Source organism: Abramis brama (assembly GCF_963993115.1).
Source record: "Abramis brama genome assembly, chromosome: 17".
NCBI lineage: Eukaryota > Metazoa > Chordata > Actinopteri > Cypriniformes > Leuciscidae > Abramis > Abramis brama.
Genome location: NC_139979.1, coordinates 15,289,532 through 15,314,879, shown reverse-complemented (window position 1 = coordinate 15,314,879; position 25,348 = coordinate 15,289,532). Strand labels below are relative to the sequence as shown.

Sequence of the window (25,348 nt, the reverse complement as noted above, 5' to 3'; positions counted from 1 at the left end):
ATGACAGTTTAAGTGCAGCTTCAAAGGGCTTTAAACGATACCAGACGATGAATAAGGGTCTTATCTAGCGAAACGATCGGTCATTTCCAAAATAAATAAAAAAGTTTAAGTTTTATAAGCACAAACGCTCGCCTTGCTCTGTTCTGTGATGCGCGTTCGTGACGTCACGTAATACGCAATTACATTGAAAAGGTCACGCTTGAAAAATTTCTGTCCTGAAGAAAATGTTCTTTTTGGCTTTTTAATATTAAAACACCCAGGATACGCACACGAAATGGGCATTTTAAACGATAAACTGACACAAATACATTTGAAAATGTGTATATGGTCCTCCTTCCGCACATTTGTAAACGCGTCAAGCGTGACCTTTTCAACGTAATTGCGTATTACGTGACGTCTTCAACGCGCATCACAGAACAGAGCAAGGCGAGCGTTTGTGCTTATAAAACTTAAACTTTTTTATTTATTTTGGAAATGACCGATCGTTTCGCTAGATAAGACCCTTATTCATCGTCTGGTATCGTTTAAAGCCCTTTGAAGCTGCACTTAAACTGTCATTTGGACCTTCTACCGTTTGGGTCCCAATAGAATCCATTACATGGGGGGAAATCCTGGAATGTTTTCATCAAAAACCTTAATTTCTTTGCGACTGAAGAAAGAAAGACATGGACATCTTGGATGACATGGGGGTGAGTAAATTATCAGCAAAAGTTTTTTTGAAAGTGAACTTCTCCTTTAACGCTTGTCAATGGAGAGAGGCCAGACTCTCTGTACAAATGAAATGTACGAGAGTCTGGTAGAACCAGGCTACACACAGCACCCCATATTGACAGAAAAACACAGAATTGTTGAAATTTTTGCACATTTATTAAAAAAGAAAAACTGAAATATCACATGGTCCTAAGTATTCAGACCCTTTGCTGTGACACTCATATATTTAACTCAGGTGCTGTCCATTCCTTCTGATCATCCTTGAGATGGTTCTACACCTTCATTTGAGTCCAGCTGTGTTTGATTATACTGATTGGACTTGATTAGGAAAGCCACACACCTGTCTATATAAGACCTTACAGCTCACAGTGTATGTCAGAGCAAATGAGAATCATGATGTCAAAGGAACTGCCTGAAGAGCTCAGAGACAGAATTGTGGCAAGGCACAGATCTGGCCAAGGTTACAAAAAAATTTCTGCTGCACTTAAGGTTCCTAAGAGCACAGTGGCCTCCATAATCCTTAAATGGAAGACGTGTGGGACGACCATAACCCTTCCTAGAGCTGGCCGTCCGGCCAAACTGAGCTATCGGGGGAGAAGAGCCTTGGTGAGAGAGGTAAAGAAGAACCCAAAGATCACTGTGGCTGAGCTACAGAGATGCAGTCGGGAGATGGGAGAAAGTTGTAGTAAGTCAACCATCACTGCAGCCATCCACCAGTTGGGGCTTTATGGCAGAGTGGCCCGATGGAAGCCTCTCCTCAGTGCAAGACACATGAAATCCCGCATGGAGTTTGCTAAAAAACACCTGAAGGACTCCAAGATGGTGATAAGATTCTCTGGTCTGATGAGACCAAGATAGAACTTTTTGGCCTTAATTCTAAGCGGTATGTGTGGAGAGAACCAGGCACTGCTCATCACCTGTCCAATACAGTCTCAACAGTGAAGCATGGTGGTGGCAGCATCATGCTGTGGGGGTGTTTTTCAGCTGCAGGGACAGGACGACTGGTTGCAATCGAGGGAAAGATGAAAGCGGCCAAGTACAGGGATATCCTGGACGAAAACCTTCTCCAGAGTGCTCTGGGCCGAAGGTTCACCTTCCAACAAGACAATGACCCTAAGCACACAGTTAAAATAACGAAGGAGTGGCTTCACAACAACTCCGTGACTGTTCTTGAACGGCCCAGCCAGAGCCCTGACTTAAACCCAATAGGCTTTATGCCCAGCTGCACTACTTCCTGAACTTCAGCCAGCTCCTTTGTTTCCTGTATGCCATTATTGGACAAACTGATTAATCCAGGTGTGCCTGACCTCAGTAATCACAACAACAATAATCAGACACACCTGGATTAATCAGTTTGTCCAATAATGGCAGACAGGAAACAAAGGAGCTGGCTGAAGTTCAGGAAGTAGTGCAGCTGGGCATAAAGCCTATTGAGCATCTCTGGAGAGACCTGAAAATGGCTGTCCACCAACGTTTACCATCCAACCTGACAGAACTGGAGAGGATCTGCAAGGAGGAATGGCAGAGGATACCCAAATCCAGGTGTGAAAAACTCATTGCATCTTTCCCAAAAAGACTCATGGCTGTATTAGATCAAAAGGGTGCTTCTACTAAATACTGAGCAAAGGGTCTGAATACTTAGGACCATGTGATATTTCAGTTTTTCTTTTTTAATAAATGTGCAAAAATGTCAACAATTCTGTGTTTTTCTGTCAATATGGGGTGCTGTGTGTACAATGAGGAAAAAAAATGAACTTGAATGATTTTAGCAAATGGCTGCAATATAACAAAGAGTGAAAAATTTAAGGGGGTCTGAATACTTTCCGTACCCACTGTCAGGGATGGGCAGTATTTCAGATACATGTATTTGAAATACAAAATACTATTTTGTATTTTAAAGCCTTTGGAAAAAATCAAATGTAATTTGTATTTAAATACATTTAAGATGAGTATTTTTGTATTTTCAAAATACATAAAATACTTTTTGCCAGTTAACCTCTTTATCAGGGTATTGATTTTGTGCATCAACTAGTTTAGACATTCACTAGCTCAGCATTGGATCAGGTTTTTTTTTTTTTTTTTTTTTTTTTTTTTTCTTGGAATAAGGTGAGAATGTCATGATCAATTCTACTTGTTGATTAAAGTTAAAATAGTGCATTTTTCACTTCAGTTAACATGAAAAAATAAAAGAGCACAGACGAGTGGGAAAATAGCGTTAGCCAATCAGTCTTGACCGGTTGTTGATTATCAACTAGCTTGTCAAATGTGTTTAAAGGTCCCATTGCATGGATTATTTTATTATTTTAGAATGTTTCCTGGGGTGCCCTTATAATGTTAGAATGTTTTTTTAGATCAAAAGTTGTTATAATTTAGAAATAAAAGGCATATTTCCTAACCTGATTTTAGCCTCTGATTTGAACGCTCTGTTTGAAGGGGCGTGTCTGCTTTGATACTTCAGTGTAAACGCCCACTGCTGTGATTGGCTGCTGAGAGACTTCAGTGTAAACGCCCACTGCTGTGATTGGCTGCTGAGAGACTTCAGTGTAAACGCCCACTGCTGTGATTGGCTGCTGAGAGACTTCAGTGTAAACGCCCACTGCTGTGATTGGCTGACATGCTTGCATATGAAATATTTAGCATTGCATGTGGAACTATCTCGAAAACTTTTACTATTCAGCTATTACACATTTTTACTATTACAGCTATCGGGATTAACGAATCGTGAGAAGTTTTTTAAGTATTTAGATCTATTCCCATCACATGAAAGGTTGCAGTGATGAGCATTGAGCAGATGACAGCCTGTTGATCGTGTGAAGGAAGATCTTATCATTGCAGCAGTTTCTGCACTCTCATTAATGCTTTCACCAATGCAAACATGAGGTAAGTACAGTAAGAGCTTTGTTGTGCAACGTAACAGCGTCATTGATTTCATAACGAGTTTTGACAAGTGTCCAGATAAACTCGTGCTGTGTGATTGACAGCTTGGGCGATTGGAAAGAGATTGTTCTTTGTTCTTGTTGTGAAATTCACATAACCCACTGGTTCTTCAGAGGCTCGGATGAAGGAACTAAAAAAATACCTTTGTGGTCAATGGCACATCCAAACACTGAGCAACTGCCATGCTTCGCTCGTTTGCATGCCATGATGTCTCTCGAGGAAGAACCAATATCGCGCTCGCGCAGCTCATATTCTCATGGGCAGCCACATGTTTTTTGCAGGCAAAGAAGAGAAAGGGGAGGTAACCTTTCCCCTTATGACGACATAAGGGGAAGATTCTAGATTCGCCCGTCTGAGCTTTCATTTTCTCAAAAATACCCAGGGCTTGGTTTACACCCATCAAAACGTCTAGCCACTGGGGGACCATAGGCAGGCTAGGGGAACTCATATTAAGGTTAAAAAACCTCATAAAGTGAAATTTTCATGCAATGGGACCTTTAAAGCATTACTGTTAGGGCTGGGTGATATGACACTACATATCATAGCGATGATATAATGTTTGAATTGATGGAACTTTTTCTAAATCGTTTACATAGATGGGCCTATTTGTGGGGTAAGCAAATTTATCCGTGCAGCTTTTAGTGGGCAGGAATTAACGTTGGAGTGGAAAAACAAACACTGATGAATGATACTCCACAAACATCTTCAGCTTTTAGTTTTATTGTACGTAAAAAAAAATAATAATAAAAAAGGGGTAAATAGTGTCAAATGAATCTAAATTAATTCTAATTTTAAATTTTAGATACACTTTCTAATTTTAATACATTTTAATAAACTTTACATAAAATAAACATAAAACTACTTAAAAAGCATTGGACTACTGCAAAAAAAAAAAAAAAACTCAAAAGAGTTTGAAATTCAGTTTATGCTGTGGAATCAAAACTGATATTGAGAATTGTGAAACTATGATATTGTTACTGTGAAGTAAAATGAGATTTTGGTCATATCGTCCATCCATATTCTTTGCTAGATAGCAGAAAACTATCTAGCAATCTAGTTCCCCCAGTTTTACATACAGTATGATTTTTTTAATAGTGTTCACCACAGGTAATAGACTACATTGTAACCAGAAATAAGTATATAAATGGCTGCTATTTTGCATATGTTTATTTGTAATTGCCAGAAAGAAAGAATGACAAAAAGAATGACAAAAAGAATGACAGAAAGAATGACAGAAAGGGCAGAGATGTATTTAAATACATTTTTCCACACAGTATTTTGTATTTGTATTTTAAATACATTTCCATGTATTTATGCCAATCTCTGCCCACTGTATATACAAATTTCATGTTTTCTTTTTAGTTGACACTATAAAAGAATGTCAGGTTGAATGCTCTTGTGTATCACACTGAGATTTTTAAAACCTGTACTCATTCATATTATATTGCAAAACAAATGTGCTGTTATTAGGGTGGGATAAGGTCAGGGACAGGTTTAGTATGGGTAGGTGGGTTAAGGTGTAAGTGAAGGGTCAACAGTGTAATTAATTATAGATTTAATTACAGCTGTAATTACATGCAGCCATTTTTTTACAAGTACAATGTAAAGACGTGTACACAATAAGTGTGTTGTATCAAATGATTTATTTAAATGTTAGTACATAGTGAAAGACACCTTATATAAAGTGTATACAAGGTATATTACATTCTCATTCGAGAATTGAGCCAAAGTGATTTGGGAAAAACTGTAATTCTTGTAGCCATCCACAGCCTAATCAGTGCAGTTTATGTTAACGATAGATGGATGGATGGATGGATGGATGGATGGATGGGTAGATGAGTAGACGGATGGATGGGTAGATAGTAAAGGTTTTACATGCACATGAAGGTGTTTTCTTAAAGCACTGATTGCATGGCAGCGCCAAAAACTGCCCACGTTCAGTTGAAAGCTTTATTACTCTCCCTCAAATCCCTCCTTAATCGAGAGAGAGAGAGAGAGAGAGAGAGAGAGAGAGTGTCGCCGCCGCGCGCGAGATAGAGAGAGAAACAGAGGGAACCTCTGCTTTACACTCAGTTGGACTCAGCTATGAGCGCAGTTCGTTTCGGCACAGGGGAAAAAGCATATGCGATCGGACATCCAGCAGAGCAAATCCGTGAGAGAGTTGACCGGTCAATTGAAATCACGCGAAACATTACTCAGATTTAAAAGTAGCCTACCACACTACTGAATTAGCACTAGAATGTTTATTTTTTACATCACTCTACAGGCGTGACTTTTTGGAGGGTGTTTGAGAGGACATGACCTCAGTTGAAGTGTTTCTTGTATTGGATATAAACAATGCTAAACGTTTGAGTCTGTGGGACTGAACAATCCTGCCAACTCCAGAGCAAAATCCAGTAACATCCGTCTGGGCTGGAGAGCAGGTGCCTGCCTCTTCTTGAAGAGGAAAACAGACAGAGGATGTGACAGAAGTGTGGCACAGTGTTTCCGATTTGCAGATTCGTATTTTTATCGGCGTGTCCTCGTAACGACGTCCAGGACTGACTGAAGCGATCGGACCGGCGCTCGCAGACCGTCCTCTGTCTACTTCCACTCGGTGTAACCCCTGCGAGATCTTCTCCAAAGTAACTTGCTCGCCTGGCCGTCCCTGTAGCCCGCTCATGGGTGACGCTGGACCGGATGGCGTGCTACTACCTTGTGATCAGCTCCACGCACCTAAGCAATGGACACTACCGGAGCATCAAAGGAGTTTTCCGGGGTCCGCTATGCAAAAGCGGAGGCGAATCACCGGTAAAATAGTCGTTTTTGTTTCTTAACGATATCACCACGATTCGCTATTAGCAACTCATTTAGCATATTCTGTTCGTTTGGATTGGTTTTGTGTTTTAGTTTCCAGATCTCTTAGTTAAAAAGTATGTTTATAAAACGCATGTGAAAGCAAAATATTGACATGGCTATACTTTATTGTTGGCCATATAAGTGGGAACACCTTTGAATGAAATATAAATATTATTGCACAGGTGAAGAGAGGATTTGATGATCTATGAAACTCATGCCATCAACATGACCTTCACTTGTAAACTGCATTCGAATGCAAAATCCTAAAAGCATTTTGTTTTTATGTTGCAGGGATGAGAGATTTTATGTATGTAATGTGTTAAGCATCACTGCATATCTCAAATGTCAGGCTTGTGAGTCTACGAGGCATTGGTGGCTTTAGCCTATTTGTGGTTTGAACGCAGAGCAGACCCCTGACGCTTTCCTAACAGACTGATGGCAAGTCTTGCACTGTTGGGCTCAGACAATTGAGCTGTATGTTAAACTTTGACCTCAAGCACTATTCTGGTGCTAGGTTAACTCTGCTGTGGGTGTTTACAAGCTGCTTCAACTGAAATGCATTGATGGCCTAATACATTGTAAAACAGATAAAACTGTTTCCTGAGATGTCTGTCATATTTGAAGTTATACATTATCCCGAACTGCAGGTGAATCCATATGATACGCAGGTATGTGAAATTCTTTGCAGGGCTTCGTGGGCCTCTTCCACATGTGATATTGTAGTTGTATAGAGTTTGAATGACTTTAAAATTTCCTTTTGTTGTTTGTCGCTTCAAATAGAGCTTGCAGCTAATTAGCGGTAATATAGCCTAATTAGGTAAATTAAGGATATATCAGGACATGTTTAGTGCTTAAAGCAATAATGGAGCAGATAGAAACAAGACATGGGAGCAGAGTTTCACCTGCCATTTCCCTCTCAGCCAGTATTATTCCCGCTCCATTCACATGCTTAATTTGGGCTATACTGGGTTATGTGCCTAAACTTTGCATCCGGTCCAGACTTTTTCCTGTCAAGAAAATGATGTATGCTTGTGAAGACTTGTACACATCAAAGGCCGGCATAAATACGCAAATTGAGACTTGTACCTGATGTACCTTGAGAAAGGGAAGTGTGTGTGTGTTTTCCACTTTGGTCTTCCCCACAGGATGGACAGACAGTGTGGGCTGATTGGAAAGAAGCTGGGGTCAGTGGTGATGGTTTTGATGGGTAATTTCAGAGCAGCTGTTGTGAAGGGTGCATTTGCTCCAGCTTAAATCAGAGTGCCATGTTCACTCTAACTCAAAGCAAGAGGAGGACACACACACACACACACACACACACACACACACACACACACACACACACACACACACACACACACACCCACCCTCTTAGACACATGCAGGCATGCACACAGACTGCAGAATGACATGCTCGAGTTTCTCAGCCGCTCTGACGGCCCCATTGTCTTGCATCACATCCAGATTAACAATCAAAGTCAGATATGCAGTAAATCATTTTTGCTTTGCTTAATGCCTTTAACATGTTCATTTTGACGTTCTCTGACGTGGTGCTTTGTGTAAGAAAATTAGGTGCTGTTATGGCCAAAAGAAATATGTATGGAAACTTCTCTCATTTAACAAAAGATATGCTTTGGTTTAGTAATAGGAAGTGCTATCTGTTATAAAGGAAGAAACACTAGTGGTAATTATAATATTCACCTATATACAGTGTACACCAGCACACACTCAAAACAAGCATACCATGCTCCAGTTGTTCTATATCCCAGCACTAGAGGGCACCTCACTGGTGCAAAGTTGGCAGGTTGTTTGTTTTAATGACATACAGTATAATGTTGTCTGCAATAAAGAAAGCAAAATTCTAGTTAAAACCCGATGTGCCTGGTTCTTAGAAATGTACTCTTTGTATTTATTGTGGCTTCATATGTTTCCAGGCCTACCATTTTCAAAGAAAAGTTTCTTATAAAAATGTCATGAGGTGTAACCATCAAGTATGTATTTTTGAAATGTTTTGAAATGATTTTTACTTAAAAAATATAAATAAAAAAATGCACTAATTATTCATTCATAAATATCATTTTTAAACATTCATAAACATCAGTTTTTTGGTGAGTCTCACCTCTTAACATTTATAACTAACCTTGCCCTAAGAACCTGTATCATCCTGAAATTTTTTACTTTATGCCTCAAAAAATATTCAAATGAATTTAATTCAGAAAAGAAAACATGCACATCCTAAGAGAAGTATTCACACATAGTCATTGTTTGTATGAATATCATTTTTATATATTCCTTGATCATTTTTTTAATCCAATTTCTCTCCTCTCCAGACCAGCATACATTGTCATAAATAAGAGATTCTACAGATTCTGCTCTTTAGAACAGCAAAACAGCTGAAACCTCCTTTGTTTCCTGTGGTGTAGCACTGTTTAACAAAACTAAACCTTACTGAAATGTTCCCCATCATTGAGTCTCCTGTTTAACTCATTGAACTGGAATGTCTCAGTCTCAGTGAGATGTCCCAGAGTACTTATGTGGATCAGCTTTCCGCTACAGCAGTCAACACCTGTTCGTATGCACTGTGGTTCACCCGGTACCATCAAGCTCGTCTTATGGGGCTCCATCTCCACTTTATGTGGAGAGGCTCCAAGCAGATCTTAAGCTGAACTCGCTCAGTATCTGGGTTATTCCCTCTCACTCCAGTGCCCATGACGTGGTGTGGATGTTTGATGTCGAGCTGCAACAGAGACCCAGTTTGCATTCCAAACTGCCAACTCCCACCACATTTTTAAAACATGCATACTACTGAAGAGGCATATGTTGATAGCTCTGCCTGCATGAGTGAGACACAAATGCACAATTTATGTGAAGGCAGTGAGTTTAATTAGTTCTAAAACATTGCAGCTATTGCGTTAGGTAAGGGGCTTGTCGGTTTGCCATGGCTGCAGCTGAGATAAAGTGGCATTTATTCATGGATTTGTGTGCTTTGAATATTGGGGGTTTGGGAGCTATAAGTGAGACTTATTTTGTCCTATCTATTTATTCAAAATTAACAAATTCACACAAACATTGTCTTCTATGATGAGCATGTTTTTAGATTTTAATTTTCTTATACAATTCATTTGGATTTTTGCTATTAGTTAAGCTTTTTCTTCATAATGAAGAACGAACAATAATGAAGAGGTATAATTTTCTGTTATTTGCTTTAGGTGGGTTCAAAGTCTTTAAATTAAATTAAGTCTCTATGATTGCATTTTATGCATTTATTTGTTCAAAAATCGGAAATATTGTGGAATATTATTACAATTTAAAATAACTTTTCTTTTTAAATATATCTTAAAATGTTATTTATTTCATCATTTCATGTTTTACCTATCTAGTCAGATGACCTTTAATGACTCATGAGCCTTATGGCCAGGAAATGTCAGGCTGTTTTGATAACCACCGGCTACCTAATGCCTTCTAAGTTAACAAGGATATTTTATTGCTAGTCTATAGTTATGGATTATTGAGTTTACTATTCCTGCTACTTGCATATTAGATTTTGAATTCTTTTGAACCGCTGCCAGTCGACTTATATAATTCCACTCTGTGCTTTCTAGTTAAGAGCTGCCAAAGAAACTGTTATCTGTGATGCCACAACTTGCATTTTGACACTGTACCAAATAAAAAAAATAATTAACAAAAACGAGCAGGTGCTCATAAGTTTCTTTTGGCCTCGTAGGGAGAGGCAGTTGTCCAAGTGCACACTATAAACACACACTAATGAGCGTACTGTAGTAGTTTCTTGTTTAAATGTGTCTGAGTTGAGGCTGTTAAATACACACACACACACACGCACGCGCGTTGGGTTTCCATGTCTTATGGGGACTTAACATAGACATAATGATTTGTATACTGTACAAACTGTATATTCTATCCACTTAGACTAACCATAACCCTAAACCTACCCATCACAGAAAACGTTCTGCATTTGTACTTTTTCAAAAAATGTCACTTAGTATGATTTATAAGCTGTTTTCCTCATGGGGACCAAAAATGTCAATTATAATAATAATAAATTGTTACATTATAGCGATTTTCACAGTACTCAAAGCGCCTATGCAAACGGGGGAATCTTCTCAACCACAACCAATGTGCAGCAATTACCTGGATGATACAATGGAAGCCAAATTGCGGAAGCCAATCAGTATATATGGGGACGATTACTTCTCAATGCACAAGCAAATCAACACGTCCCAAATACTCAGTCTGGAAGCTTTGATATCTCATTTGGCATGTGATTATGTGGTTTAGTGCTACAGTATATATGTTATGTTACAGCTATTGCTATTATTTTGCATAATGATATGTTATTTTGAAAGTTTAAAGGTTCATTTGATACTTTATTTGTTTTGTTTTTCTCACTGTCTGTCAATGTAAGTGGCTTACTAATGATTCCGGCTGTTGTGGTAATGAGTGGCTACTGCTGTACTTAGCTCAGCTCTTTTTGAGGAGCGTTAGCGCTGTTGCTGTGCTAATGGAGTGTAGCAGGCGGCGTTTAATATTCAGCCCCAGGCCTGGCCACAGCCGTCCTCTGAGTTTGCCTGTCTGAAACTCTTTGTGTTGGCTTGTCCTGACGTTAACACGGCCGGGGAACTCTAATCACACAGGAAGGCTAATGAATCACTCTCTCCTTTCGGCTTACTGTGCAGAAAAATACACAGTGCACAGACTTTACTTAACACACAATGATGGACCCTTTTCACTTAAACACATTTGTGGGTCATTTCTGCAATGCTAATTTGCCCGATTAACTGATTAAATGCTTTATGAGAGTCTAATTAATCAAAGGGGTCATCCTACATTTGCAGGCACACAGCGGCACATAGCAGCGGTCTCCTGTGCCTCCAGTCTTTCTGCTTTTAATCCGAAAAAAATCCTGACATAGCGTGGGAGGAAGTAACAATAGACAAGAATCCACATTGTTTTCAAACCGTAGGCAGAATTGGATGTTCATTAATGGCCCTCACTTACTGTAATTATGCAATGAATTAAAAGAAAGGTGAGGTGGAAGATAGAATAAGAAAGAGAGAGAGGGAGAGAGTGCTTGAGGCTGATGCAGCTCAAAGTATCTCAGCCTAACACTGTTTTAACAAGGCTGGCGAGAATGACAGAATGGGTCTTGCTGGGTACCGGCAAACTCAGTCTAAATGGCCTGAGGATTTTGTAACATGTTTGAAAGCAATTTGTCCAGGCACTCAAAAGCCATTCTAATCAGAGGAAATGATTGTTAATGGCCTGTAAGTGTTTCTAAATGGGTCTAGAGGAGAGAAAGAGAAGGGGGAAGAGGAACACGTTTACATCTGTCTCTAAGGTGCCTTGTTCCCTCTCCATCTTTCTAAGAACAATCTTTTCTAAGAACAATGGTTAATGATAAGCTTAATTTGAGGAATGAATGCAATGCTGATAAACAAGAAAATCATTAAAAGTTATCATCTCAATCCACTGATCCATCTCAGTCCGGCAGTGTCCGAAAACCTGAGACAAATTCCTTGCTGTCAAGGACTTTACATGCTCCTTTTCTGGTAGAATTGGAGTCGTATGGAATAGCAGCATAGATGTATGGGGTCAGTAACTATTGGAGAAGGTCATATTTGGACAATTTAATTAATTTCTAGATCTACATGGTGTTCATGAAGTGTTTCAGTCTGGTTTTAAATCCTTACATAGTGCAAAAACTGCACTCTTGAAGGTTTTCAATGACTTGTTACTTACTACTGACTCAGGGAACTGTGCTATTTTAATTTTACTAGACCTTTCGGCTGCATTCGATACTGTAGACCATAAGATCTTGATTACATGCTTAGAACAATGTGTTGGTATTAAGGGTACTGCGTTGGCATGGTTTAGATCCTATTTGTCCGAAATCAGTTCGTCTCAGAGACTTTACCTCCTCATCGGCTTCTTTCATGTGTGGGGTCCCCCAGGGCTCCATTTTGGGGCCTATTTTGTTCTCCCTGTATATGCTTCCCTTAGGAAATATTTTTAGGAAATTTGGAATTTCTTTTCATTGTTATGCAGACGATACGCAAATTTATCTGCCTTTGAAACGAAAAGATACTTGCACTTTAACGCCTCTATTGCAGTGTCTTGAGGAAATGAAGGCCTGAATGGCACTAAATTTCCTTAGCTTTAATGAAAATAAAACAGAAGTTATGCTGTTTACGCCGGGAGGCACTTATGAATCAATACATTTGGACCTTGGTGAATTGAATCCACTTGTGAAGCCCTATGTAAAAAATGTAGGTGTTATTTTGATTGTGATTTTAAACTGGACAAACAGATTAACTCGGTAGTAACTAGTTTTTTTCAATTGAGACAACTAACCAAGGTGAAATCTTTCCTGACTTTAAAAGACTTTGAAAAACTTTCGTTTTGCACCTAAATGTCTTTCTGACCTGATCAAGCTGTATGCTCTGCTAAGAGCACTTAGGTCTGATGATCATTCGCTTTTAGTTGTCCCACGGGTAAAGTTGAAGAGCAGGGGTGACAGAGCATTTGCAGTGGCGGCTCCCAAGCTCTGGAATAGGTTGCCCCTGTACATTAGACAGGCTCAAACACTTGCTATTTTTAAAACTAGCTTAAAAACTTATTTTTAGAGTTTGGCATTTGACGCTATGTGACAGTTGTCTTATTGTTTTATTCTGTGCTGTTGACTGTTTGTATCATTGATATGGGATATGTGTGTACAGCACTTTGATAAACACTTTTTGACTAAGAGACCTTGGGCCCTATCTTGCACCCAGCGCAATTGACTTTGTACACCAACGCATGTATCATTCCTATTTTGCACCCGACGCACAGCGGACTTTTCCCTTGACAGACGCACGTCGGTAAATTAGGGAATGAACTTGCACTCCCGAGGGGGCGGTTCAGCGAAAAGAGGAGGCGTGTTCCGGCGCTAACGTTCCCTGGTGCTATTTTGCAGGTTTAGAAAACAATTCCGCCACTGACCCGTAGCGGAATGGCTCGTAGCGCATGTTATTCATATGCTATTTTAAGGGCGCATACTTGGCCATAATGTAGTGTGCACAACGTGCATAAACTTTGATTCTCTCATCTACACAGAAGCAGCAGTTTTCATTTTTGCAAATCATACATTATTACAAGGAAAAATATTAACACACGAGGGAAATCATTGTTGTGTCCATGAAGATGTGAAAAAATAGGCATACATCTAGCTTACACATTTACTCAAATTATTATATGCCTGCTTAACCGAAGCTAATTTGGGTGGGTTTCTCCCATCCCCAGTGTCACTTCTCTGTCTTTTACGGCCCTGATGAGAACGTCGGTATCCTCGGCTATGAACCGCTCCTGGCGTGCGCCTGGCAAATCCGGCGTTATAATAGCAATCCGCCATGGAACAAGCGCGCCTGCTCTTAAAGGGAATGTGAGATGTCGATCTGATTGGTTTATTTCACGTTACACCCAAACCACACCTATGCATAATGAAGCTACTTCAGACCAACCCATTTTAGATTTGCGTTGGGCGCAAGAATCATTTTTCCCGCTGGTATAATAGCAACAGAGTCCAAGATCCGCCCACAAAGTTACTTGCGTTTTGCGTTTGATACTTGCGTTTCAGATCGTTAAAATAGGGCCCCTTGTTTCAAAAACATTAAAATCAACCAGCAGCCACAAACATTTGAATGATAGTGTATGTTTATGAGACAAATCCCACATTTTTACTTTTCTTGTGCTGATATGATTGAGGCTGTGTGCTCTTGTGTTGTGTGTAAGTGAAGTTGGGATGCTGGTTACTGCAGTCATTTTAACAGTGAGTTGCTACAGTGGGTTTGTTGTCATGGGGATAACATTGTCAGAGGTGAAGGTGGAGGTTGTGCAATTCTTTTGATAGACTACATTTTTTGTTGTATCTAACGATTGGGTAAGAATGAGAGAAGGAGTCCTTCAGAGGCTGGAGCTGGACTCTATGTGTCAGGTTTGTAAGGACCATTGTGGGGACCAAATGTGGCCAGAAAGATGGTAAAACCTGAAATAACAAACTTTGTGTGGGCCATAATAACCGTAACCAACAGGAATGAGTTTTCCAGAATGTAGTGCACTGACCCCTCTGAACAAGGTAAACATAACAGCATAACCACTTCAGAATTGTTGTAGTGTGTGCTGACAAAGCTGCAGACAGCGCTTACTGAACTACCGGCTCATTTACGTTAATTGGCTCTCCACTTTCATCCGGTTTAAAGCCAAAATGTTGATGACATTCATTTTTATGTAAACACAATGGGCAATATATTGTGCCACCAAAAAATATCCAGGTCATGGCCGACTGGTACAAATATATAAAAATTCTACACTATTTCATCTAAATAAATATATTTTAAAAAATCAGTTGTTTTAAATGTTACTGGTGATTTTAGGCATCACAACAAGACAGTATGAAAAATTTATATTAATTTAGAGATTTACTTTAGATCACATTACAGCGTTATGAATTATTATTAGTGTTTTTAAAGATTAACTTTAAGGGCCATATCTTACACCTGGCGCAATGCAGCGCCAAGCATGATGCAAGTGTTTTTTTGCTAGTTTCAGTCTGACACAGTTATCATTTTCACGTCCTGCGCCACATTGTTTAAATAGCAAATGCATTTGCGCCCATTTGTGCGCCCATGGGCGTGCTGGTCTGAAAACGAGGTGTGTTCTGGCGCATTGTTGGCACGTTGCTATTTTGAGGCAACTGAAATAGACTGCACCATTGACCAACTGAAACCTGGTCTAGGGCCCTATCTTGCACCCAGCGCAATTGACTTTGTACACTGACGCATGTATCATTCCTATTTTGCACCCAATGCACAGCAGACTTTTCCCTCGACAGACGCACGTCGGTAAATTAGGGAATGAACTTGCGCTCCCAGGAGCAGTTAAGTGAAAAGAGGAGGTGTACTCTGGCGCAAACGTTCCCTGGTGCTATTTTGCAGTTCCAGAAAACAATTCACACAGACCAGGAAAAGTCTAAAGTCAGTGTCGCGTTATTCAGATGCTATTTTAAGGGTGCATGCTTGGCCATAATGTAGCGTGTGCACAACGCGCATACACTTTGCTTCTCCCATCTTCACAGACGCAGCAGTTGCCATTTTTGCAAACCATACATAATTACAAGGAAAAATATTCCACACGGGGGAAATCATTGTGGTGTCCATGAAGATGTGAAAAAATAAGGAATCAACCTAGCTTACACATTTTAACTGAAGCTTATTTGGGTGGGTTTCTCCCATCCCCATACAATGCCACTTCTCTGTCTTTTACGCCCCTGATGAGAACATTGGTCTCCTCGGCTGTGAACCGCTCCAGGTGTGCGCCTGGCAAATCCGCCGTTATAATAGCAATCCGCCACGGAACAAGCGCGCCTGCTTTTAAAGGGAATGTGAGATGACGCTCTAATTGGTTTATTTCACGTTACGCCCAAATCACACCTATGAGTAATGTAGCTACTTCAGACCAACCCATTTTTGATTTGCGTCAGGCGCAAGAGTCATTTATCCCGCTGGTATAATAGCAACAGTGCCCGAGATCCGCCCACAAAGTTACTTGCGTTTCGCGTTTGATACTTGCGTTTCAGATCGTTAAAATAGGGCCCCTAAAATTAATAGGCAATATTTATTTATTTATTTATTTTTGTTATTTAAAGAGCGCGATAAAGATATGGTGGAATCCGGCTAGTCCCGTAGATGGTCTGCTTGCGCACTTTTACCTCGCACATGAGCAGTTCCATTTGCGCTCTAAAGACGCGTTCGGGCTTTCAACTATCAAATTCCGTCATGTTTATAGCGAATTTGCCATGGCACGAGCGCAACTGGCATTTAAAGGGAATGGGAGATGAGACTCTGATTGGTTTAACGCACGTAAATCCCCAAATACACTCATTACTCATTAAGAGAATAGGGACAGCCCTTTTAGACCATGCGCCTGACGCGTCGTCCATTTTTCCCGTCGTTAAACTAGCAAAAGTGGATTCGGACATGCCCTAAGTGAACTTGCGCCAAGCGCTTTAGACCATGCGCTTAGATCGTTAAAATAGGGCCCTATGTGAACGTTATATTACATTTTTTACATTTAAGTAATCTAATGCAGAAATGAGAATGCAGAATTAAATATCCAATATTAACTGATTCCAATTTATTTAAAACATCCCGAATATTGCCATTCTTGGAAGAAAAGGTTCTATATAGAAATTGGTTCTTTCAGGCGCTTTATACATGTATAACACCTTTTAAGAGTTTTCATTATGGAACCATTTGAAGGATTTTAATTAAATTTGATGTATTAAACAGCTTTCAAACATACTTTATGACTTATTGAAATAAAAATTGAAATAACCATTGAACATGATGTATTATGTAATCATTTAAGACATTTCTCATTGTATGGAACCTTTTTTTGGCATAAAGAGATCCTTTAAAATTGAGTCAAGAACCCTACTAGGGTTCTATATTGAACCACATTGAAACTTTTTCTAAGAGTGGTAATATATATGGCACCAATATATTGTGTATCCCTAGTATGCTTACATCTCAACTTACTCTTTTTCTTCCAAATCTATGTATTTTTATTCTTGATTTGCGTATGAAGATACATTACTGTACTGTGAATCACAATGCGTGTTGTTGTTGTGACTGTATGCATGAAGTTGTTGTGTGGAGCTCTAATTTTGAGTACAAAGCTGAGGAGGAGAAGCCATCTGTTGAGAGTACTAATTAAAGCCTGGAGATTTTTCAGGCAGGGTGTACTGACATTTAGCCACACAGTAACCTGCAATAAACAAACTTAAAGAGAGAGGTCTTCATACAAGTTATGCTACCTGTCACTGTCAATACAGTTGCTGATGTACTCGATGAACTAGAAGATTTCTCCAGAGAGAGTCTCTCTCTCTCTCTTTCTGTGTGTGTATTTTAGTGGGCGATGAAGAAAGAAAAGTGAGAAGCTGAGGAATACAGTGATGGTACAACAAGCAAGCTAATTTTATTCAGCTGATAAGACTGTAACGGGCTAAATTTAATACAGCGGAAACAAAATAATATTCCTCTGACATTTTGAGAGTGGAGGGAGGCTCATTCTCTGTGTTTTTCTATATAACAGTATGCTAGTGCTGCTTAATAGCAGAAATATTCATGCATTTCCTTTCCTCTTCTTTCTTGCAGACACCAAAATAAACTACACTTCAATTTATTGGGCCAATCCCAAACATTCCCTGCTCCAGCAAAACCGTTTTGTCTCCCTGGACACTTCACAGCAGCTGTTTTTAAGATCGCACACGTTTCTGAGGAAACCCTTTTTCCTCAGTAGATATTTCAGTGATTATTAGTACATGTAGGGAACAGTAATTGCATTGTCACAGCAAGCAACACAAAATCTTACAGTCTCACTAATCATCAGTTTAACTACTTCATCAATCACCGTATCTCTGCTCTGTTATCCATTAAGCATCCTGACTAAATGTGCTTGGAAATTCGATATATATATATATATTAGGGGTGTAACGGTACACAAACATGATGGTCGGAACGTACCTCAGTATTGAAGTCACAGTTCGGTACTGATTTGGTACAGCAGGGGGGAGTAAACTAAACACAAATTTGCTTCTTCTTTCTTTCTTTTTTTATTAAACTTTTTTATTTTATTAAAAAAAGAAAGAAAAATCAAATATTGATATGCGTTTAAATTCTATTAATTACAAAAATTCTTGAGGATAAAAAAATTCTAATGTTGTAAACTACATAGGAAGCCCATAATTACACATAACTATAATATTAAAGGTTACAATTAACAAAAGAGCTCAAATGATTAAATTCAATTACTATTTATTTTTAGATATAGCCTAATAATAACACTCAAATAGAAAAGTACATGCACTGTAAATTGCACAAAAGGCAAATTTTGCATTAACTTCTTGAAATATAATAATTATGGTTGTCATAAATTTTCATGACAAATTTATTTAAGCATACATTATATAATCAAGACATTCCTAACAGGTTAAGTAAATATAATGAATATATATGAAATGCTTCTCTCTAGAGTTTATTTCTCTAGGGAACTAACCTGCTGTAGACACTAAATGCCTGAGGTAAATGTAATGCTAAGTGAGATATTATTGTCAAGCTGTTTTATTGATATCTTTCCGCAGTTGAAACACTGGTTGAGAGATGTAAACATATCGATTGATCGCCTCTTCTTCTTCTGAGCTTTTTACTGGTAGCAAACAGGGTTGCATTGTCGTGCATGGCCCCTTCTGGATTGGAGTGTGGATCGTACAGTACGGTTCAGGACGAATACATGGATCTGTATTTATGCAGTGTGAGCATGTAAAAAAAAAAAAATCCGATTTGAAGCTTGTGACATATAAATGCGCACATCAACCCGATCACTTTATTTAGTATTCATGTAAACACTACGTTCGGATTCATCAATCGGAATGAATTCAGTCCGGTTGAAAGGTGTGCATGTAAACAGATTGTTTGAATGGATTGGCTGAAATTTCATTTGAGCACCAAATCTGTCGCAAATTGGATAACAAGAAAGAGGACCTTTCTTGCTAGAAAGGCAAGAAAGGTCCTCTTTTAAATTGTGAGTCAACTAATTCATTACACCTGTTACACCTCAACAGTAGAGGTCAATATGTGATAAATTGGCATTTTTTTCTCTTAAAAATTTTAACGTAGGGGGCGGCATATTCCTATTTTGCCCAGAGCACTGGATTGTCTTCCCTGGCCCTGCCCATATATATAAAGAAAAATGTGACCGGAAAAGAGTAAGCAAACTCTCCTGATGTCATGCAGCTAAATGAGAGTCTCTATTAATCTAATCAAAACACACTCAAGCATTCTCTTAGGAAATCTCCTGTTTGTATTAATTGCATAAGTGAACAGGGTTGCCCTCAAATGAACTGCAGTGACACAAGTTTCGGCAGTAGCTTCAATGTGTGCAGCCTGTTTGTTGATTATAAACTATATGATTAGAAGTGCTCCTCATTACCCACTCACACTGAGTTATTAAGCTCCTTCATTCATCATAACTTGGATTTATGATCTGCTGCAGAGATTGAATGCACGATTGCAGGTTTTATACAGCTGTCCTGTTTGCCGCTCAACACACTTAGCACTCTGATTCCATTTCTATCTCATTTTTCTCATCTCAAAGCTTATTGTGTGTGTGTGTGTGTGTGTGTGTGTGTGTGTGTGTGTGTGAGAGAGATGCCCTTAATCACAATCCTATCTGAACAGCATGATGAAGAAAGAATTCTATTAAAAAACACAAAGATAAACACAGGCAATTCATTTCTTTGGCCTCTTATTAACCCCTCTTTAATTATTTATCCCCCCCCCCCCCCCCCTCCCAAACACACCAGACTCACAACTGGCTGCTGTAGCTTCCAGTAACATCTGTAATTATGGTCTGTGATAGTAAACGTGTGTAGTGACGTCCCTACATGGGTGTCTGACAATTGTTTTTATTTTTTTATTATTACCTTGTGAGTGAAGTGAACTGTACAAAACATAGCCTACTAGTAGAAGCATATGATCTATAAACTGTAAATAAAAATAAAAGTAAAGAAAGTATTGTTTTATGTTTTTAATATGTGTCGTGTGAAATTTGTAGAGGCAATTACTTGCAATTAATTTAAAATACAAGATATAATTGAATGTTAATACCAGCAAAAGCGTGGAGTATTCATTTTACAAACTGTATTTTTATGGCTTTCAAAATGAACATGTTCATTTAAGATATTAATTAAAGGTACTGTTGGCCCTCTAACTGTTAAAAACAAAACTGCATGCATTTTGTGGAAGAACATTGTTTTGGTTGTGCTTCGGCTCTATGTGACTGTGCGCCTAATATAAAGTGGGTCCATATTGTTCAATTTACTGTCTGGATCACTCATAACTACAAAAACCAACGCATTCTCATCCTAGGGCGTCATATACTGACGCTTTTGACATTTCGTCTACATCCAACGCACATGGCACCCTTTAGCGTCAATATGACACGCACAGAGCTTTGTTCGGTTATGGGTAGGTTTAGGTCTGGGGTAGGGTTAGGGTTAGACCACTAGGAGGCACCTTCTGGCCCATATCTATCTGTGTCTCATATTGACGCTAAAGGGTGCCATGTGCGTTGGATGTAGACGAAATGTCAAAAGCGTCAGTATATGACGCCTTGGGATGTGAAAAAGTGCATTAGGTATTATATTAGAATTGAAGTTTAATGACGTGTTAGCATTCAAATGTATATTAACTAAAAAGCTTTTAATAATTGTATAACATCTGTAAAAGTCTTTTGTAGATTTGAAGTATTGCATGATCATATGAATGGAAAATTTAAAGACATTTGTAAGCATATCATTCTTAGTAAACATTAACAAGCACATTATCTCATATTTCTTTGTGAATATAAATTAACTGATGATCTGTTAAGCATTATATAATGTTTGTTAATGATTTATTAATGAAAGTTATTATAAAGTGTTACTTTAATGGGAACGCTAGCAAAACGTTTTTAGAACATATTTTTCTCCGCTTTGTAATATATAATTTTGAAGAAATGTCTCCACGGGCATGTTTTTGTTCCAGTGCTCCTGGGTTTATATCACTTAATATTTTTCTCACACAACATGTGTGTGATTTAATCACAGCTTTTTAATTATACCTGCCTTAATATATTTTAGAAAGGGGCTCACTTGCAACTTGGCATCAAAAAGATTAAAAACTACTTGTTAAATATACAATACAGAGTTTGTAAATTTAAGTAATATGTGCATCATGTTCAAAATAGATTGAAATAAACCTTGTTCAAGTGTTTTTGTTTTTAGTAGTTTGCGAGTCCCAGATGGACAAAACTAACTCACTTTGCAGCAAATGTGAGCTAATTCAACTAGCAACAGTTCCTAAATTGGGCCAATATTCATATATTTAATATATTTGTATTCTCATTAGTTGTTTAATTATGATGTTGTTTTATTACATGTTGCTGATTCCCTCCAGCTTTCATTAGGCCGTATAATACATTAGCAGTTTGCAGCGATAAGAGAATGACTCACAGTTTTTATCCATGCTGACTTGGAGGCATCCACTAGACCACAATGCACTGCTTCGGGCATAGTCAAACTCATGGGGTCAAGGTTACGGTGACAGCAGGATCCTGGAGGGTGTGATATTCTCTCTTTGCATGTCTGTTTTTGTCTGTGTGTTTTATATATTCAGTTCTGTCCTCATTTCTAAGTCAGTTTAATTATTTATTTACATTCTATGTTTTTGGACTGAGGTCAGTCGACAAGGGCAAACAGAAAGTGGCAGCGTCTGACCATGAGAATAAACAGTGGTATGTTTAGGATGCGCACACCTGTGAAAACCCTCCTCTGAATGGAATCAAGAAGCAAACAGGAAAGCGTGTATGTTTTGTTTTGACATGTGCATGCATTTGTGTGTCTGTTGACACGGTACATGCTTGAAGTAAGAAGGTCGGAAGAGTCGCTGTCTTCTACACTCCACAGAAATGTTCAGGGTCCAGACGAAGTTTGTATCTGAATGGCATTTGGGCTTTGGGGCAGTATATTTTCTTTTGTTTACAGCTTGAATGGATTTAGGTGACATCCTGTTTGTGCAAACGTCTTATGCATAAGTGTGAAAGTGAATAGGTAGGTTTATGTGTTTGTTTGTTTGTGTGTGTGTGGGGGGGGGGGTTCTTTGATCTGAACAGCATGAATAACCAAAATAATGAGGCAAAAGAATTCTTATGTGGCCAGAAGCCAGCTCTTGACAATCCGCCAGACTCGTTGCTTTGATAATATCTGTGTACAAAATATTTTACCATATAGCTCCAATTTAGCCCTTTCCACATCTACAGGTGCAGTATAGACTGAAGCACTAAGCCATGACTGTATGACTGTTTGCCACTTTTAATGGCAAATAATCATATTTACTGAAAAATTGGGAAATTATATTTAAATTATAAATTATAAAAAAACTATTATTTCATACATTGTCATGCTTTGCTCAAACATGCTTCCGTTCTGTCCAATTTAGGTCTTATTCACAAACTCTGGGCTATTTGCCTGGCACAATTAACATTGCGCAATTACTACCCATTGAAAGCAGATGGTAAACAGAAAAAGGTTCAAGAAAGATGTTTGTTTACATTTTCTATTGATCACGGCAGGAGTTATTTATAAAATGATGAGAAAAATAATGAGAAAGAGCATTATAACTGGGCACGTATCCAGACGTGCAGTGTAGTGAACACACTTTCGGCATTTTAAACGGTAAGATGCCTGAAACGCATGCTGTACATTCTCCACAACCTACAGTAGCACAGAACCGGACAGAATGGTGAAGTGCACCATGCAAATGGCGTTCAGCACTGATTTGTGGATGTGTTTGCATTGTCGCCTGATTTGTAACAACGTAGATAAACTGCTCTCTCAGTGGGCACGATTCTCTCTTGGTAAATTTCCCCCGTGACTCCAGTCCACTTCTGTAAGGCTGCCTCTCTTAATGCAGCTGCTATTTTTATGTATGTTTAATCGATATGATTTAAATTCTTTTAATTATTCATGTTTAAAATACCTTTGAGAGTTATGTTTTAATTGATTAACTTAATTTAGAGAGAAAAGTGCTTTAGGCAAGGCATACATATTTAATCAGATATACACTTACAGTACATGCGTATATACATCTATTTTGGTATGAGTGTGTGTGTGAGTGGGCGAGTCCGAGCATTTAAGCAAGTTGGAGAATCTTTGAGCACTCTTCAGTCTAATGAACGCGAGTTTCACCCTTTTTTGTCTGTGGCAGTGTTGATTGGATCTCTTCATGTGGATGTTTTCTCCCTCTGATATTTTCTCCCTCTGATGAGCTATTCAGTTATTCACAATACACTCATCAGGCTCACACACATAAACCCAAACACAGTCATTACAGCCAAATGTGTGTGATTTGAGTGTGTGTGTGTGTGTAGACCAGCTGCTTTCTCTCTGTTTTTAAGTTTTTAAGACCAAGCAAGAGGAGTCCAGCTTCCCCGTACACACACTGCCTTTAGCAAAATCACTCAATTTCCGGAAAAACAGCAAAATCCACTCCCAGCCCCCTGGCTTTCACTCTGAGACATACAAACATGCACCAATACAGTATATTCACTTGCGGTTGCAGCAGTGGGTATTATTCAGCCTGAAAAAGCATAAAACAGCATTTTTGGTGAAAATACCTATAATGCATCAGTGCCTCAGCATTTCAGTCATCTGATAAGTCTCTGCGCTGTTCTCAAATGCACCACTTTCTCATTAAGATAAATAACCTGGCAAGAAAAAACTCAGCCGTCATCTAGACTTTCAGTTTTGAATAATTCTCTCCCTCACACATCTGGCCTTATTTACGAAACACAGGCAGAATGAATTTCTGCGTAAATCCATTCTGCGTGAATTGTCCTATTGAATTGTACGCAACAATTTACATAAGCATGTTTTTTACAATGTGTTTACACTCATTCATTCATGTTTTCATTCATTACATAAGCAAAGCAGTGTAACTGTAACAGCAGATTACGTTACGGCTATCATATCATAAATGAGAGTTGCCTATTGTGAATTGTTGTAATAATCCTATAATCTAATTTAAAAGATGAGGGGGATCACATTTACACTCAAATGGTAATAATTGATCTACGTGGAAACATATCCAGATGCCAAAGTGTTGGTTTAGGTTTGTGTGTAGATTCAGTCAGATTTACTGAATAGAACGTGCTGTTTTTGTGCATCAAACACAGAAAGTTTTTTTAAGGATATTGGTACCTTATAGATTATCAGATATTTTATTAATTTAGTGGTACCAATATTGTATAGGTATGTAATTGTTCACGTTATTTTTTCCTCTGTTTAATTCTCTTGCAGCATTTAAAATTAAAATTTAATATTTTAATATCTGTATTGGCCATCATTTTAATATTGCTGCATCCCTTGTCTTTTATCACATAATTCTCCCTGCAGTTTTCTTCCAAAAATGCAAGCTGGAGGGTTTAACTCTCGCAAGCGAAGATGTTATTATTATTATTATTATGAAATCCCACTAAGAGCTATCAGGCCTATGGAATCTCAGACAGCGGAGTTTCAGTTAATAAGAAAATACTTTGACTATGTTCAAAAGAAAATGAACTTTAGTGTTTATATTTGATGCTCTCAATGATGTGGCATTTTTTCTTCATGGTATCAAAAATGTGATTTAATATCTTTTTCAAGGTATTTTATCGAGGTTAGAAATTCCAGTATTGTGACAACACTGTTGTAAAAGTTTTTTGCTGGTAAAAAGATTTATAGTGCATTTTGGACATTTTCTGCTGAGTTCAGTTCATGATGCGTGGCAAAAATGGGCTGAGCGCTAAAGCTCTACTTGCACCTACGCTTCTGCTTGTGCACTTGTGCAGTGTTAATATGAGAGTTTAAAAAAATGCATGCTGCTTTCATGAGCAAAACAGAACCCATGGTTTTTAGAATGCACACACACACACACACACACACACACACACACACACGTATTCCTTTCATTTATTTTGTGCCCCAACTTAATTAGTGTATTTTTAGCTCCAGTTACATCATGTTGTTCATGTTGTGCATCAGAACTTTATTACAAGTTAATCACTTTTTCTTCTTCTTCAAACTGGAATTTATGAGTGTTTTCATCTCATTCATCATTGATCCCTATACAAATGAGGAGGAAGATTTCTGTTCGCACATCACTCTAAGTATTGCACTTATAATCATTCTGGTGTGACTCTCTGCCCCCTCACATCCATTAGTAATGCCTGAGCA

General features: G+C 38.5%; 1 protein-coding gene across 1 annotated transcript in view; it reads left to right on the top strand.

Moving 5' to 3' along the window:
* The first annotated feature begins 5,713 nt into the window (after positions 1-5,713).
* The window catches only part of znf804b (zinc finger protein 804B), a 99,978-nt gene continuing 80,343 nt past the window's right edge, over positions 5,714-25,348 (top strand). The window contains exon 1 of the mRNA XM_084089465.1: positions 5,714-6,438. Coding sequence (XP_083945591.1) covers positions 6,328-6,438 — 111 coding nt within the window. The 5' untranslated portion in view covers positions 5,714-6,327. The remainder of the gene's footprint in view (positions 6,439-25,348) is intronic.